We start from the raw sequence: 12,869 nt of genomic DNA on the forward strand, positions 1-12,869 counted from the left end.
GGAATCTATCAGGGTCCATCAGCCTCCGCGGGCGAGCCCAAATTGGCTCGCCACCTAAGCAGGGTGGGGGTGGAAAATCAATCCTGGCTTTCAGTGCGTAGTGATCAGACCATGGCACCTTCATCGAGGGAGACATGATCACATCTATACCGGCACCAAAGATCAAATCCAGCGTGTGGCCTGCTTGATGTGTGGGGCCCGAAACAAACTGGGAGAGCCCTAGTGTCGCCATGGAAGACACCAGGTCCAGAGCCTGTGAGGAGGGAGTGGCATCAGCATGGATGTTGAAGTCCCCCAGTACCAATAGGTTGGGGAACTCCAAGGCCCAGCCGGCCACCGCCTCCAGCAGGCCTGACAGGGTGGCTGCTGGTGCGCTAGGTGGCCGGTACACCAGCCAGACAGCCAAGCTCTCCTCGGAGCCCCACACTAGGCCAACACATTCAATGCCGGGGATCGATGGCGATGGTAGAGCCCTGAAAGAACAGTCTTCTTGGATTAATAATGCCACCCCTCCCCCCTGGCCCACAGTCTGCGACTGGTGGAGGACGGAGAAACCCGGGGGTGCCATCTCTCGTAAGGAAACAAAGGCTTCCCTCCACCCACCTTCCAATCCAGTTACAGTGGTACCTCGGGTTAAGAACTTAATTCGTTCTGGAGGTCCGTTCTTAACCTGAAACTGTTCTTAACCTAATGGGGCCTCCTGGTGCCGCTGCGCCATCACTGCACGATATCTGTTCTCATCCTGAAGCAGAGTTCTTAACCTGAGGTACTACTTCCGGGTTAGCGGAGTCTGTAACCTGAAGCGTTTGTAACCCAAAGCGTTTGTAACGGGTGGTACCACTGTGCAATGGTAGTCCTCTCCAGATCGAGACCTTGGCACTCAGTGGCTGATTCATTTAGCAGGTTATCTTATCTCCTTCCAGAACATGTCTGTTTCTTAAATCCAAATTCATATCTATCTTAAAAAACAGAGGAACGCTGCTCATAGTGACTGCGTTGGAGAGTTACCGATACGTGCAGTGCTATGCATTCGGCATCCTCTGCCCCCGCATTGTAGAAGTAAAAAGCAGGTATCGGACGATCTGCGAGTGTGAGCTCAGCCCCCCAACCTGGGGAGGGGGGCTTGCAAGGATAATTACTCTCAGATTATCCTTAATTGGCTGAACGCCCAGCTTCTGCTATCATGGGAACTGCTGTTGACCATGGTGGCTCAAGCAGGAAGTCAACAGTCGTATAATTTTGGGTTTTGTTTGTTTGTTTTTGTTCAGCTTTTTAAAATATACAAGTAAATACATAGATAACAAATACATACATTGCTAACTTCTATATAAATCAAATAATATCAGACTTTGAAACCTTACATCTCAACATATATAAAAAAGAAAGAAAGAAGAAACGAGAAAAAACAAAGACAATAACAAAAAATTTAAAAAGATCCAATAAGTATCTTTTGTTAGATACAATTCAATACGATTCAGTCCTATCATAGCATTTCTCATATATGATACCTTTCCATATGGATTGAATCTCTTTACCTATTTTAATTATTCTGATGTGGTGGACTTTCATCTTACTAATCCCCCCCCTGCATTTAATGTTTTCTCCTCACCTTGGTATGAGGGAGCGATGTATCCCTATTTACGGAGTTATTCCAAAAACAACCAATCTCAGAGGTGGAACCTTGTTTCCTTAAGTAATTACTGAAGCATTCCCACTCTTTTTAAAGATTAACTGCTGACTTATTTCTTATTGATTCTGTCATTTTTGCAAGTCCCAAGTACTCGCAAAGTTTTAGTTGCCATTCCTCTCTTGAAAGGATAGTCTCGCTCTTCCAGTACTTTGCCACTAATACTCTAGCTGTGGTTGCTGCATAGAGAAATATTCTTCTTCTTTCATATGGAATGTTATTTGTTAGAATCCCTAGTAGGAATGCTTCCGAGTTTTTATTGAATGTTAATTTTAATATTTTTTTTAACTCTTTGAAGACCGTGTCCCAGATTTTTTAATTTCTAGGCACGTCTACCACATGTGGAAGAAAGTTCCTTCATGGGATTTGCATCTCCAACATTTATTGTTGTAACTTTTTGTTGTTGTTTAGTCATTTAGTCGTGTCCGACTCTTCGTGACCCCATGGACCAGAGCACGCTAGGCACTTCTGTCTTCCACTGCCTCCCGCAGTTTGGTCAAATTCATGCTGGTAGCTTCGAGAACACTATCCAACCATCTTGTCCTCTGTCGTCCCCTTATCCTTGTGCCCTCAATCTTTCCCAACATCAGGGTCTTTTCCAGGGAGTCTCCTCTTCTCATGAGGTGGCCAAAGTATTGGAGCCTCAGCTTCAGGATCTGTCCTTCCAGTGAGCACTCAGGGCTGATTTCCTTAAGAATGGATGCGTTTGATCTTCTTGCAGGTCCATGGGACTCTCAAGAGTCTCCTCCAGCACCATAATTCAAAAGCATCAATTCTTCGGGAATCAGCCTTCTTTATGGTCCAGCTCTCACTTCAATACAACACTACTGGGAAAACCATAGCTTTAACTATACAGACCTTTGTTGGCAAGGTGATGTCTCTGCTTTTTAAGATGCTGTCTAGGTTTGTCATTGCTTTTCTCCCAAGGAGCAGGCGTCTTTTAATTTCATGACTGCTGTCACCATCTGCAATGTTCATGGAGCCCCAGAAAGTAAAATCTCTCACTGCCTCCATTTCTTCCCCTTCTATTTGCCAGGAGGTGATGGGCCCAGGGCCATGATCTTTGTTTTTTTGATGTTGAGCTTCAGACCATATTTTGTACTCTCCTCTTTCACCCTCATTAAAAGGTTCTTGAATTCCTCCCCACTTTCTGACATCAAGGTTGTGTCATCTGCATATCTGAGGTTGTTGATATTTCTTCTGGCAATCTTAATTCCGGCTTGGGATTCATCCAGCCCAGCCTTTTGCATGATGAATTCTGCATATAAGTTAAATAAGCAGAGAGACAATATACAGCCTTGTCGTACTCCTTTCCCAATTTTGAACCAATCAGTTGTTCTATATCCAATTCTAACTGTAGCTTCTTGTCCCACATAGAGATTTCTCAGGAGATAGATGAAGTGATCAGGCACTCCCATTTCTTTAAGAACTTGCCATAGTTTGCTGTAGTCGACACCATAGGCGCCGACTCCATGGGGCTTGAGGGGGCTCGAGCCCCCTCAAAAATTTTTTTTGGGGGGCTCAGCCCCCCCAATAATCTCGGGCGGGCGCCCTTTCAGCAGAGCGCCGCCGCCGTCCCCCGCCTCCTCCCCACCTGCTCCTTCGCCAGCCAGCCAGCCGCGCGCCCTAATCGCCAAGGCACTGCCGGAAATCCCGCGAGAACAGGGGAATCCCGACTGGCCACACCTCCCAGCCAGCCAATCGGCTGGCTGGGGGGGCGTGGCTTGCCCTATTTAGGGCCGGAGCCACTTTATTTGCATATTCATGAGCTTATTTATTATTCATGAGCTTTCCCAGGGCCCCCCCAATATTTTTTCTAAGTCCGCGTCCCTGGTCGACACAGTCAAAGGCTTTTGCATAGTCAATGAAGCAGAAGTAGATGTCTTTCTGGAACTCTCTAGCTTTCTCTATAATCCAGCGCATGTTTGCAATTTGGTCTCTGGTTCCTCTGCCTCTTCTAAATCCAGCTTGCACTTCTGGGAGTTCTCGGTCCATATACTGCTTGAGCCTTCCTTGTAGAATTTTAAGCATAGCCTTGCTAGCATGTGAAATGAGTGAAATTGTACTGTAGTTGGAGCATTCTTTGGCACTGCCCTTCTTTGGGATTGGGATGTAGACTGATCTTCTCCAATCCTCTGGCCACTGCTGAGTTTTCCAAACTTGCTGGCATATTGAGTGTAGCACTTTAACAGCATCATCTTTTAAAATTTTAAGTAGTTCAGCTGGAATACCATCACTTCCACTGGCCTTGTTATTTGCAGTGCTTTCTAAGGCCCATTTGACTTCACTCTCCAGGATGTCTGGCTCAAGGTCAGCAACCACACTACCTGGGGTGTACGAGACATTCATCTCTTTCTGGTATAATTCCTCTGTGTATTCTTGCCACCTCTTCATGATGTCTTCTGCTTCTGTTAGGTCCTTACCACTTTTGTCCTTTATTATGGCAATCTTTGTATGAAATGTTCCTTTCATATCTCCAATTTTCTTGAACAGATCTCTGGTTCTCCCCATTCTGTTGTTTTCCTCTATTTCTTTGCATTGCTCATTTAAGAAGGCATTCTTGTCTCACCTTGCTATTTTTTGGAAATCTGCATTCAATTTCCTGTATCTCCTTCGCATTTTGCTTGCCTTCTCTCCCCCGCTATTTGTAAGGCCTTGTTGGACAGCCACTTTGCTTTCTTGTATTTCCTTTTCATTGGGATGGTTTTCATTGCTGCCTCCTGTATAATGTTACGAGCCTCCATCCATAGTTCTTCAGGCACTCTGTCCACCAAATCTAAATCCTTAAACTTGTCCCTCACTTCCACTGTGTATTCATAAGGGATTTGATTTAGATTGTATCTTACCGGTCCAGTGGTTTTTCCTACTTTCTTCAGTTTAAGCTGGAATTTTGCTATAAGAAGCTGATGATCTGAGCCACAGTCCGCTCCAGGTCTTGTTTTTGCTGACTGTATAGAGCTTCTCCATCTTTGGCTGCAGAGAATATAATCAATCTGATTTTGATGCTGCCCATCTGGTGATGTCCATGTGTAGAGTCGTCTCTTGTGTTGTTGGAAAAGAGTGTTTGTGATGACCAGCTTGTTCTCTTGGCAGAACTCTATTAGCCTTTGCCCTGCTTCATTTTGAACTCCAAGGCCAAACTTGCCAGTTGTTCCTTTTATCTCTTGACTCCCTACTTTAGCATTCCAATCCCCTATAATGAGAAGAACATTCTTCTTTGGTGTCATTTCTATAAGGTGTTGTAAGTCTTCATAGAATTGGTCAATTTCAGTTTCTCAAGCAACAGTGGTTGGCGCATAAACTTGGATTACTGTGATGTTAAAAGGTCTGCCTTGGATTAGTATCAAGATCATTCTATCATTTTTGAGATTGCATCCCAATACAGCTTTTGCCACTCTTTTGTTGACTATGAGGGCCACTCCATTTCTTTTATGGGATTCTTGCCCACAGTAATAGATATGATGGTCATCTGAACTGAATTCGCCCATTTCTGTCCATTTTAGTTCACTGATGCCCAAGATGTCAATATTTATTCTTCCCATCTCATTTTTTACCACATCCAACTTACCAAGGTTCATAGTTCTTACATTCCACGTTCCTATGCAATATTTTTCTTTACAGCATTGGACTTTCATAGAATCATAGAGTTGGAAGAGACCACAAGGGCCATCGAGTCCAACCCCCTGCCAAGCAGGAAACACCATCAGAGCACTCCTGACATATGGTTGTCAAGCCTCTGCTTAAAGACCTCCAAAAAAGGAGACTCCACCACACTCCTTGGCAGCAAATTCCACTGTCGAACAGCTCTTACTGTCAGGAAGTTCTTCCTAATGTTTAGGTGGAATCTTCTTTCTTGTAGTTTGGATCCATTGCTCCGTGTCCGCTTCTCCGGAGCAGCAGAAAACAACCTTTCTCCCTCCTCTATGTGACATCCTTTTATATATTTGAACATGGCTATCATATCACCCCTTAACCTCCTCTTCTCCAGGCTAAACATGCCCAGCTCCCTTAGCCGTTCCTCATAAGGCATCGTTTCCAGGCCTTTGACCATTTTGGTTGCCCTCCTCTGGACACGTTCCAGTTTGTCCATGTCCTTCTTGAATTGTGGTGCCCAGAACTGGACACAGTACTCCAGGTGTGGTCTGACCAGAGCAGAATACAGTGGCACTATTACTTCCCTTGATCTAGATGCTATACTCCTATTGATGCAGCCCAGAATTGCATTGGCTTTTTTAGCTGCCGCGTCACACTGTTGGCTCATGTCAAGTTTGTGGTCAACCAAGACTCCTAGATCCTTTTCACATGTACTGCTCTCAAGCCAGGTGTCACCCATCTTGTATTTGTGCCTCTCATTTTTTTTGCCCAAGTGCAATACTTTACATTTCTCCCTGTTAAAATTCATCTTGTTTATTTTTGCCCAGTTCTCTAATCTGTCAAGGTCGTTTTGAAGTGTGATCCTGTCCTCTGGGGTGTTAGCCACCCCTCCCAGTTTGGTGTCATCTGCAAATTTGATCAGGATGCCCTTGAGTCCATCATCCAAGTCGTTGATAAAGATGTTGAATAAGACCGGGCCCAAGACAGAACCCTGTGGCACCCCACTAGTCACTCTTCTCCAGGATGAAGAGGAACCATTGATGAGCACCCTTTGGGTTCGGTCAGTCAGCCAGTTACAAATCCACTGAGTGGTAGCATAGTCAAGACCGCATTTTACCAGCTTCTTTACAAGAATATCATGGGGCACCTTGTCAAATGCCTTGCTGAAATCAAGGTAGGCTACATCCACTGCGTTCCCTTCATCTACCAGGCTTGTAATTCTGTCAAAAAACGAGATCAGGTTAGTCTGACATGACTTATTTTTCAGAAATCCATGCTGACTATTGGTGATCATAGCATTCCTTTCTAGGTGCTCACAGACTGTTTGCTTAATGATCTGCTCCAGAATCTTCCCTGCTATTGATGTCAGACTGACTGGGCGGTAATTATTTGGGTCCTCTCTTTTCCCCTTTTTGAAAATAGGGACAACATTTGCCCTCCTCCAGTCTGCCGGGACTTCGCCTGTTCTCCAGGAATTCTCAAAGATGACTGCCAGTGGTTCTGAGATCACCTCTGCCAGTTCTTTTAATACTCTTGGATGCAGTTCATCTGGCCCTGGAGACTTGAATACATCCAAACTAGCCAAATATTCTTGTACTATCTCCTTAGTTATTCTGGGCTGTGTTTCCTTTGCTGAATCATTTGCTCCAAATTCTTCAGGTCGGGCATTGTTTTCTTTATCGGAGAAGACTGAGGCAAAGAAGGCATTGAGGAGTTCAGCCCTTTCTGTGTCCCCTGTTTGCATTTCACCATCTTCTCCTCTGAGTGACCCCACAGTTTCTTTGTTCTTCCTTTTGCTACGAACATACCCATAAAAGCCTTTTTTGTTGCTTTTAACCTCTCTAGCAAGCCTGAGTTCATTCTGTGCTTTAGCTTTTCTGACTTTGTGTCTACATGTGCTGGCTATTTGTTTGAATTCCTCTTTGGTGGTTTCCCCCCTTTTCCATTTTTTGTACACATCCTTTTTTAATCTTAATTCAGTTAAAAGTTCTTTAGATAGCCACCCTGGCTTCTTTAGGCACCTTCCATGTTTCCGTCTCATTGGTATTGCCTGACGTTGTGCTTTTAGTATCTCCCTCTTAACAAACTCCCAGCCATCATGAACTCCCTTTCCTTTTAGTATTGTTGTCCATGGGATCTCACCCAGCACTTCCCTAAGTTTTATGAAGTCGGCTTTCTTAAAGTCAAGAAATTGAGACCTAGTATGCTTGGCTGCTCCTTTCCGCTGTATAGTAAACTTCAGAAGAGCATGATCACTCGCGCCTAATGATCCTTCCACTTCTACCCCACTAACCAGGTCATCAACATTGGTTAGGACCAGATCTAAAATGGCTGTTCCTCTTGTTGCTTCTCCCACTTTCTGGACAATGAAGTTGTCTGCAAGGCCAGTGAGGAATCTGTTTGACCTTATGCTCTTGGCTGAGTTTGACGTCCAACAAATATCCGGGTAATTGAAGTCCCCCATTACTACTATCTCCCTTCCTTTTGCATGCTTGGCCATCTGTTCCAGGAAAGCATCATCTATGTCCTCCGTTTGGCTTGGGGATCTATAGTAAACTCCCACAATGAGGTCTCTGTTATTCTTCTCTCCCTTAATTTTGACCCAAATGCTCTCACTTTGGCTTTGAGGATCTAAATCTTGGATCTCTTCACAGGTATACACATCCCTGACATATAACGCCACTCCTCCTCCTTTCTTGTCTGGTCTGTTTCTCTGAAATAGATTGTATCCCCCCATTATTACATTCCAATCGTGGGACTTATCCCACCAGAAGGCCCTCAGAGCTGGACCTCTGGACCAGAGCTGGATGAGGGGGCAAAGACGCTACTTCAGTTATACTGGGCCAAGGTCATTTATGGCTTTAAAGGCCAGTACCAACACTTTGAATTGTGCTCAGAAACGTACCAGGAGACAGTGTGGATCCTTTAGGACTAGTCAGGAGTGCCAGCTTGGCTCTGTACCCGTGGATGCCTGGGGCCATGGGTGCCAGGCAGTGTGCATGGCCCTGGCACCAAAATTTGTGGATGCCCAGCCCCATTATGGGGCATTTTGTGGTCCCCAGGGAGCTGTCACCTACGGGAACAGAGTTATATGGTCTCGGTGGCCACTCCCAGCTATCACATTCTGGATTAGTTGTAGTTTCTGAGTCACCTTCAAAGGTAGCCCCACATAGAGCTCATTGAAGTGGTCCAAGCGGGAGATAACTAGAGCAAGAACCACTCTGGTGAGACAGTGCACAGGCAGGTAGGGTGTCAGCCTGTGTACCAGATGGAGCTGGTAGACAGCCACCCTGGACACAGAGTTAACTTGCCAGAACTTGCAAACTAATTTTATTTTATTTTTATTAATCAATCCTGTACATTTCTTTTAATTAGTGGGAGAATAATCATCAGCTGGAAAGAGAAAGGCTTCTGGGCTGGATAACAAGTCCCTCTGAGTGCAGAGACACCAGTACTAGCTAAAGAAACTACAATTGTCCCCAAAGGGGTCTTTTTCAGGGAGTTGCACCAAGGGAAAGGAGCATTAGATCATCTTCTCTCTCCCACAGGAAAAAGATTGAGGCAAATCATGACTTCCAGAGCAGCATAAGAAAGCTTTAAAAAAGCAGCCTGAGCGTCATCACACAAGAACTAACAAAGACACACGTTCTCTTTCTGCACAGGTATGATGGGAACTGGGAACTAAATAACGGAATCGAGGCCTGTCCTGATCTGTGGTAAGGGTCTCTCCAGCTGTTTTGTGGCTCAGGCTCCCAGAAGACCCAGTCAGAATGGCCAGTGGTGAGGGATTATGGGGGCTGTTAGATATCAGATCAACATTTGTAGTGACCAGTCCTGACTCTAAACTTAATCACATCCAGTTCTACCTTATAAGATTCCAGAGCTTATTAAAAGCACTTCTGCGTCTACGGTTGGCTTTCCTCCGAGGCTGTGACCCTCCAGATGTTTTTGGACTTGTATCAGGCACTTGGATAGGGAAACTTTTATGATCTATGGCAGCCTTCACCAACCTGGTCCTCTCCAGATGTTGCTGAGCTCCAACTCCCAGCAGAAGGGATAATAAGAGGGGTTGGAGTTCATCAAAATCTGTCGGGCCACAGGTTCTCCACCCTCAGGGACCTCTGCTCAAGTTGCTCCTCTCACCTCCCAAGCTTTCCTGCATCCAGTACAAATTCTTTGTCCTTTTCTTCAAAGAATTTACTCTCATCCTTCTCTTTTGACCTTCAATTACTCCCCCCATATCTTCATTCTTCCAACTCTACTGCCTCCTGCTGTCTCTCCACTCCTTCTCCCTTGATAGCTCCAGATACCTCTGAGCTGCCATCTCTGCTTCCTCTTTTAAATACCTCCTCAAAGCATGCCTTTCCCATAGAGTGTCAACCTATTGCCTGACATTCCCAACTGGCATGAACCTTAAATACCTATAACAACATCTGGGCATATTCATCCCTTGTTATTCTTTTATCTCCCATTCCTCCCTTCCCTTTTCTTCCCTGCCTTTGGACTGTAAATTCCTTGGGGAGCTTCTTTTTTTAAAAAAAGGTATGTAGACAATGGATACCATGTAGAGCTGAGTAAAGCTATGGTGATTGTGGGTTGTATTTAACACCCATTCAGATAATGAGGGGGCATTATTGGGTAGTTGTTTTTATTTTGATTATATATTTTATGGTTTTATATTTTGAGTTTGTTCTGTGAACCACCTTGAGCACTCTGGATATTGGGGAGAATATAAATTCTAATAATAATAAGCCTGACTACCTTAAGTTTAGTAATTTCAATGGGTCTACTCTGAGAAGGACTAGCACTGGATTCAATCCTGTATGTTTGTGTGTCCATGTCCATGACAATTCCACTCTCCATGTTCTCCACGATATGTGTTCCATCACCATCTGGTGGGCATGAAGAGTTCCTGCTTTCCTCTGAACTGCTGGTATCTGTCTGTCCTGAGAAACAACAGAGTGCACCTCTGGGTTTGACGTCAAACCACTGTGGTAGTAACTCTGAAGTGACCTCCTAGGACACAAGGGCAGTGTGCAGTTCTGTTTTTCTGGGGAAAGAGGTGCTGGAACTCACCATGAACGCCTCCCTTGTTCTCTTATAATGCCAATGGCACCCACCTGAGAGGTGCTGGAACTGAGTTCCAGCTGGGGAAAAAATCCCTGGCAGTGTGCATGGAGGTCCTGGGCTGCCCAGACAAGACCCCTCAGCCTTGCTGATGTGGTGCAAAGGAAAGCAGAGCAATACAGGAGTTGTTGGAAAGAGGCGTACAAAGCGCCACCCAACAGTCTCAGGGCCTCCACTCCGGATTTATGTAGGGTTTACTCCTTAGCCTTTCCTTCTTCTGAAGATGTCCTGCAAGGCAGCAAAGGTTTAGGATCAGAGTTTTCCTTCTCCTAGATGGGCTACCTTCTTAGGTTGACAAGCACCACCTGTCCCTCACTTCCCTCTACAGCATGTGCAGAAACCGCCTTCTTAACCATTGGACCCACTTTCAGTATCGTCTGCTCAATCTGCTGGAGCCTGTCTTCATATGCAGGGGAAGTCCCTAACACACTGAGGGTTTGAGACCTATTGGCTCCTCTGACCTGCTTTAGCCAGCCAGTCAACACCATTTCAGGGGTGCAGCCACTGTTGCATGCTGAAAGTTTCTAGGAGCCACAGGTGAGAGCTGAGTGCAGGGTAGGGACCAAAGGCGGACAAACTACCAGAAGGAGCACCATGTGTCCTCCACCAGAGATACTACCTAACACCCAATACACTCCCTTCCTCTGAATATTGGAGCTGAAGCAATGGTCATCCAGTCTCTTTATCTCTATCTTTCATGGCTGAATGAAGGCTGTGGTTCTGAACAGCTCAGTGGTAAATCATGCCCAGGGCTATGAGCTTTTATCTACTCTTAGTGGAAGAGAATGGGGCATCCTCCTTGAGGAATGTCTGGGCATGTAGGGTTGAGCAATAAAATAATGATTAATTGTTATTTATTTATCATTAATAAAAAGAGGGCTGGGTCTGCTCTCTTGATGGAATGTGTGGAGGACAGGATTCAAAAGTCGTTTCTCCCTCCAACAGATCCGATGGCTCATCACAATGGCACTGTGGTGACAGAGTTTGTCCTCCTGGGCTTCACTTCCCAGCGTGACCTTCAGCTCCTTCTCTTCAGCTTCTTCCTGCCCATCTATCTCCTTGGCCTGGCCGGGAACCTGTTTCTGGCCATCCTCATCAGGGCTGAGCCATCCTTGCACTCTCCCATGTACTATTTCCTGAGCCACCTGGCCCTGATGGACCTGTGCTCCTGCTGCACCGTGGCCCCCAAGTTGCTCCTGGGCCTTCTGAAAGGACACAACACCATCCCCCTCCCCGCCTGTGCCCTCCAGATGTTCTTCTTTGCAGCTGCTTCTGATGCTGAGTGTTGCCTCTTGGCTGCTATGGCTTATGATCGCTATGCAGCCATCTGCCGCCCTCTGCACTATGGAGCAGCCATGCCACAGCGCCTTTGTCGCCTCCTAGTGGCAGTGTCCTGCACAGCTGGTGTGACCTCTGGAGCCATCCACTCCGGCATGGCATTCTGCCTGCCCTTCTGCAATGCTAATACTTTGGACCACTTCTTTTGTGACATCCCTCCAGTGCTGGCTTTGGCCTGTGCAAATACAGACCTCAACCAGCTGCTGCTTTATGTGGTCTGTGGAACCATCCAGAGCAGCACTCTTGCAGCCATCCTCACTTCCTATGGCATGATCCTCTGCAGTGTGGGGCGAGCAGGATCAAGGAGAGCCATATCCACCTGTGGGTCCCATCTGACAGCTGTGGGGGTGCTGTATGGAACTCTTATTTTCATGTACCTACGGCCTGGTGGCACTTATGCACCACAGACCGACAAGATGGCTTCTGTCTTTTACACGGTGGTAATCCCTACCCTCAATCCTGGCATCTACAGTCTCCGTAATACTGAGGTCAAGCGGGCTGCCAGGAGGAGGCTAGGCAAATGGGGCCACTGGACATGGTGTTCTTGAGCTGAGGAAGTCAGATCCAGGAAAAAGTCCTGCATGCATGTCCGATCATGCGAGCCGTAGTCCAAAAATATTTAGACTACCTCCGACTGATATCCTTGGATTTCTTCTGCTAAGGTTTCTCTTACTTTTAAATCTCATCTTATTTCCTGTTCAATGTTCATCACTGTCTGTCACCATCATGTTCTAGTATCTACATGTAAGACAAGATAATTGGTCAAGTCAGTACTTCAAGAGAATTGTCAGAAGCGCCAACATTTTTGTTTTTTAATCAAGAGAGGGGCAGAGATAGATGATGACAAAAACGCATGACATCTTACTAGAATCATCCTAAACCTCTGAGGATGTGGACAGGCTGCTTGGAGGAGTAAAACCAACCACCTGTCTCCTTGATCCTTGTCCATCCTGGCTGATAAAAGCTAGCCGGGAAGGGTTGGGCGATGGGCTTCGTGGGGTGGTGAATGCTTCCCTCGGTGAGGGAGCCTTCCCAGACCCGCTGAAAGAGGCGGTCATTAAACCACTTCTTAAAAAAAATCTTTAGACCCGGCCATTATGGCCAGCTATCACCCAGTCTCAAG

General features: G+C 46.0%; 1 protein-coding gene across 1 annotated transcript; it reads left to right on the plus strand.

Annotated features, from left to right (window-relative positions):
• Positions 1-11,358: 11,358 nt before the first annotated feature.
• Positions 11,359-12,294, plus strand: LOC309522613 (olfactory receptor 5C1-like; the record flags this gene model as incomplete). The annotated part of the gene is made up of 1 exon (XM_082206003.1): positions 11,359-12,294. One exon carries the CDS (start codon positions 11,359-11,361, stop codon positions 12,292-12,294), a length of 936 nt encoding a protein of 311 aa, XP_082062129.1.
• Positions 12,295-12,869: the final 575 nt, after the last annotated feature.

Source organism: Podarcis vaucheri (genome assembly GCF_965113315.1).
Source record: "Podarcis vaucheri genome assembly, chromosome: 17".
In the NCBI taxonomy this organism is placed as follows: domain Eukaryota; kingdom Metazoa; phylum Chordata; class Lepidosauria; order Squamata; family Lacertidae; genus Podarcis; species Podarcis vaucheri.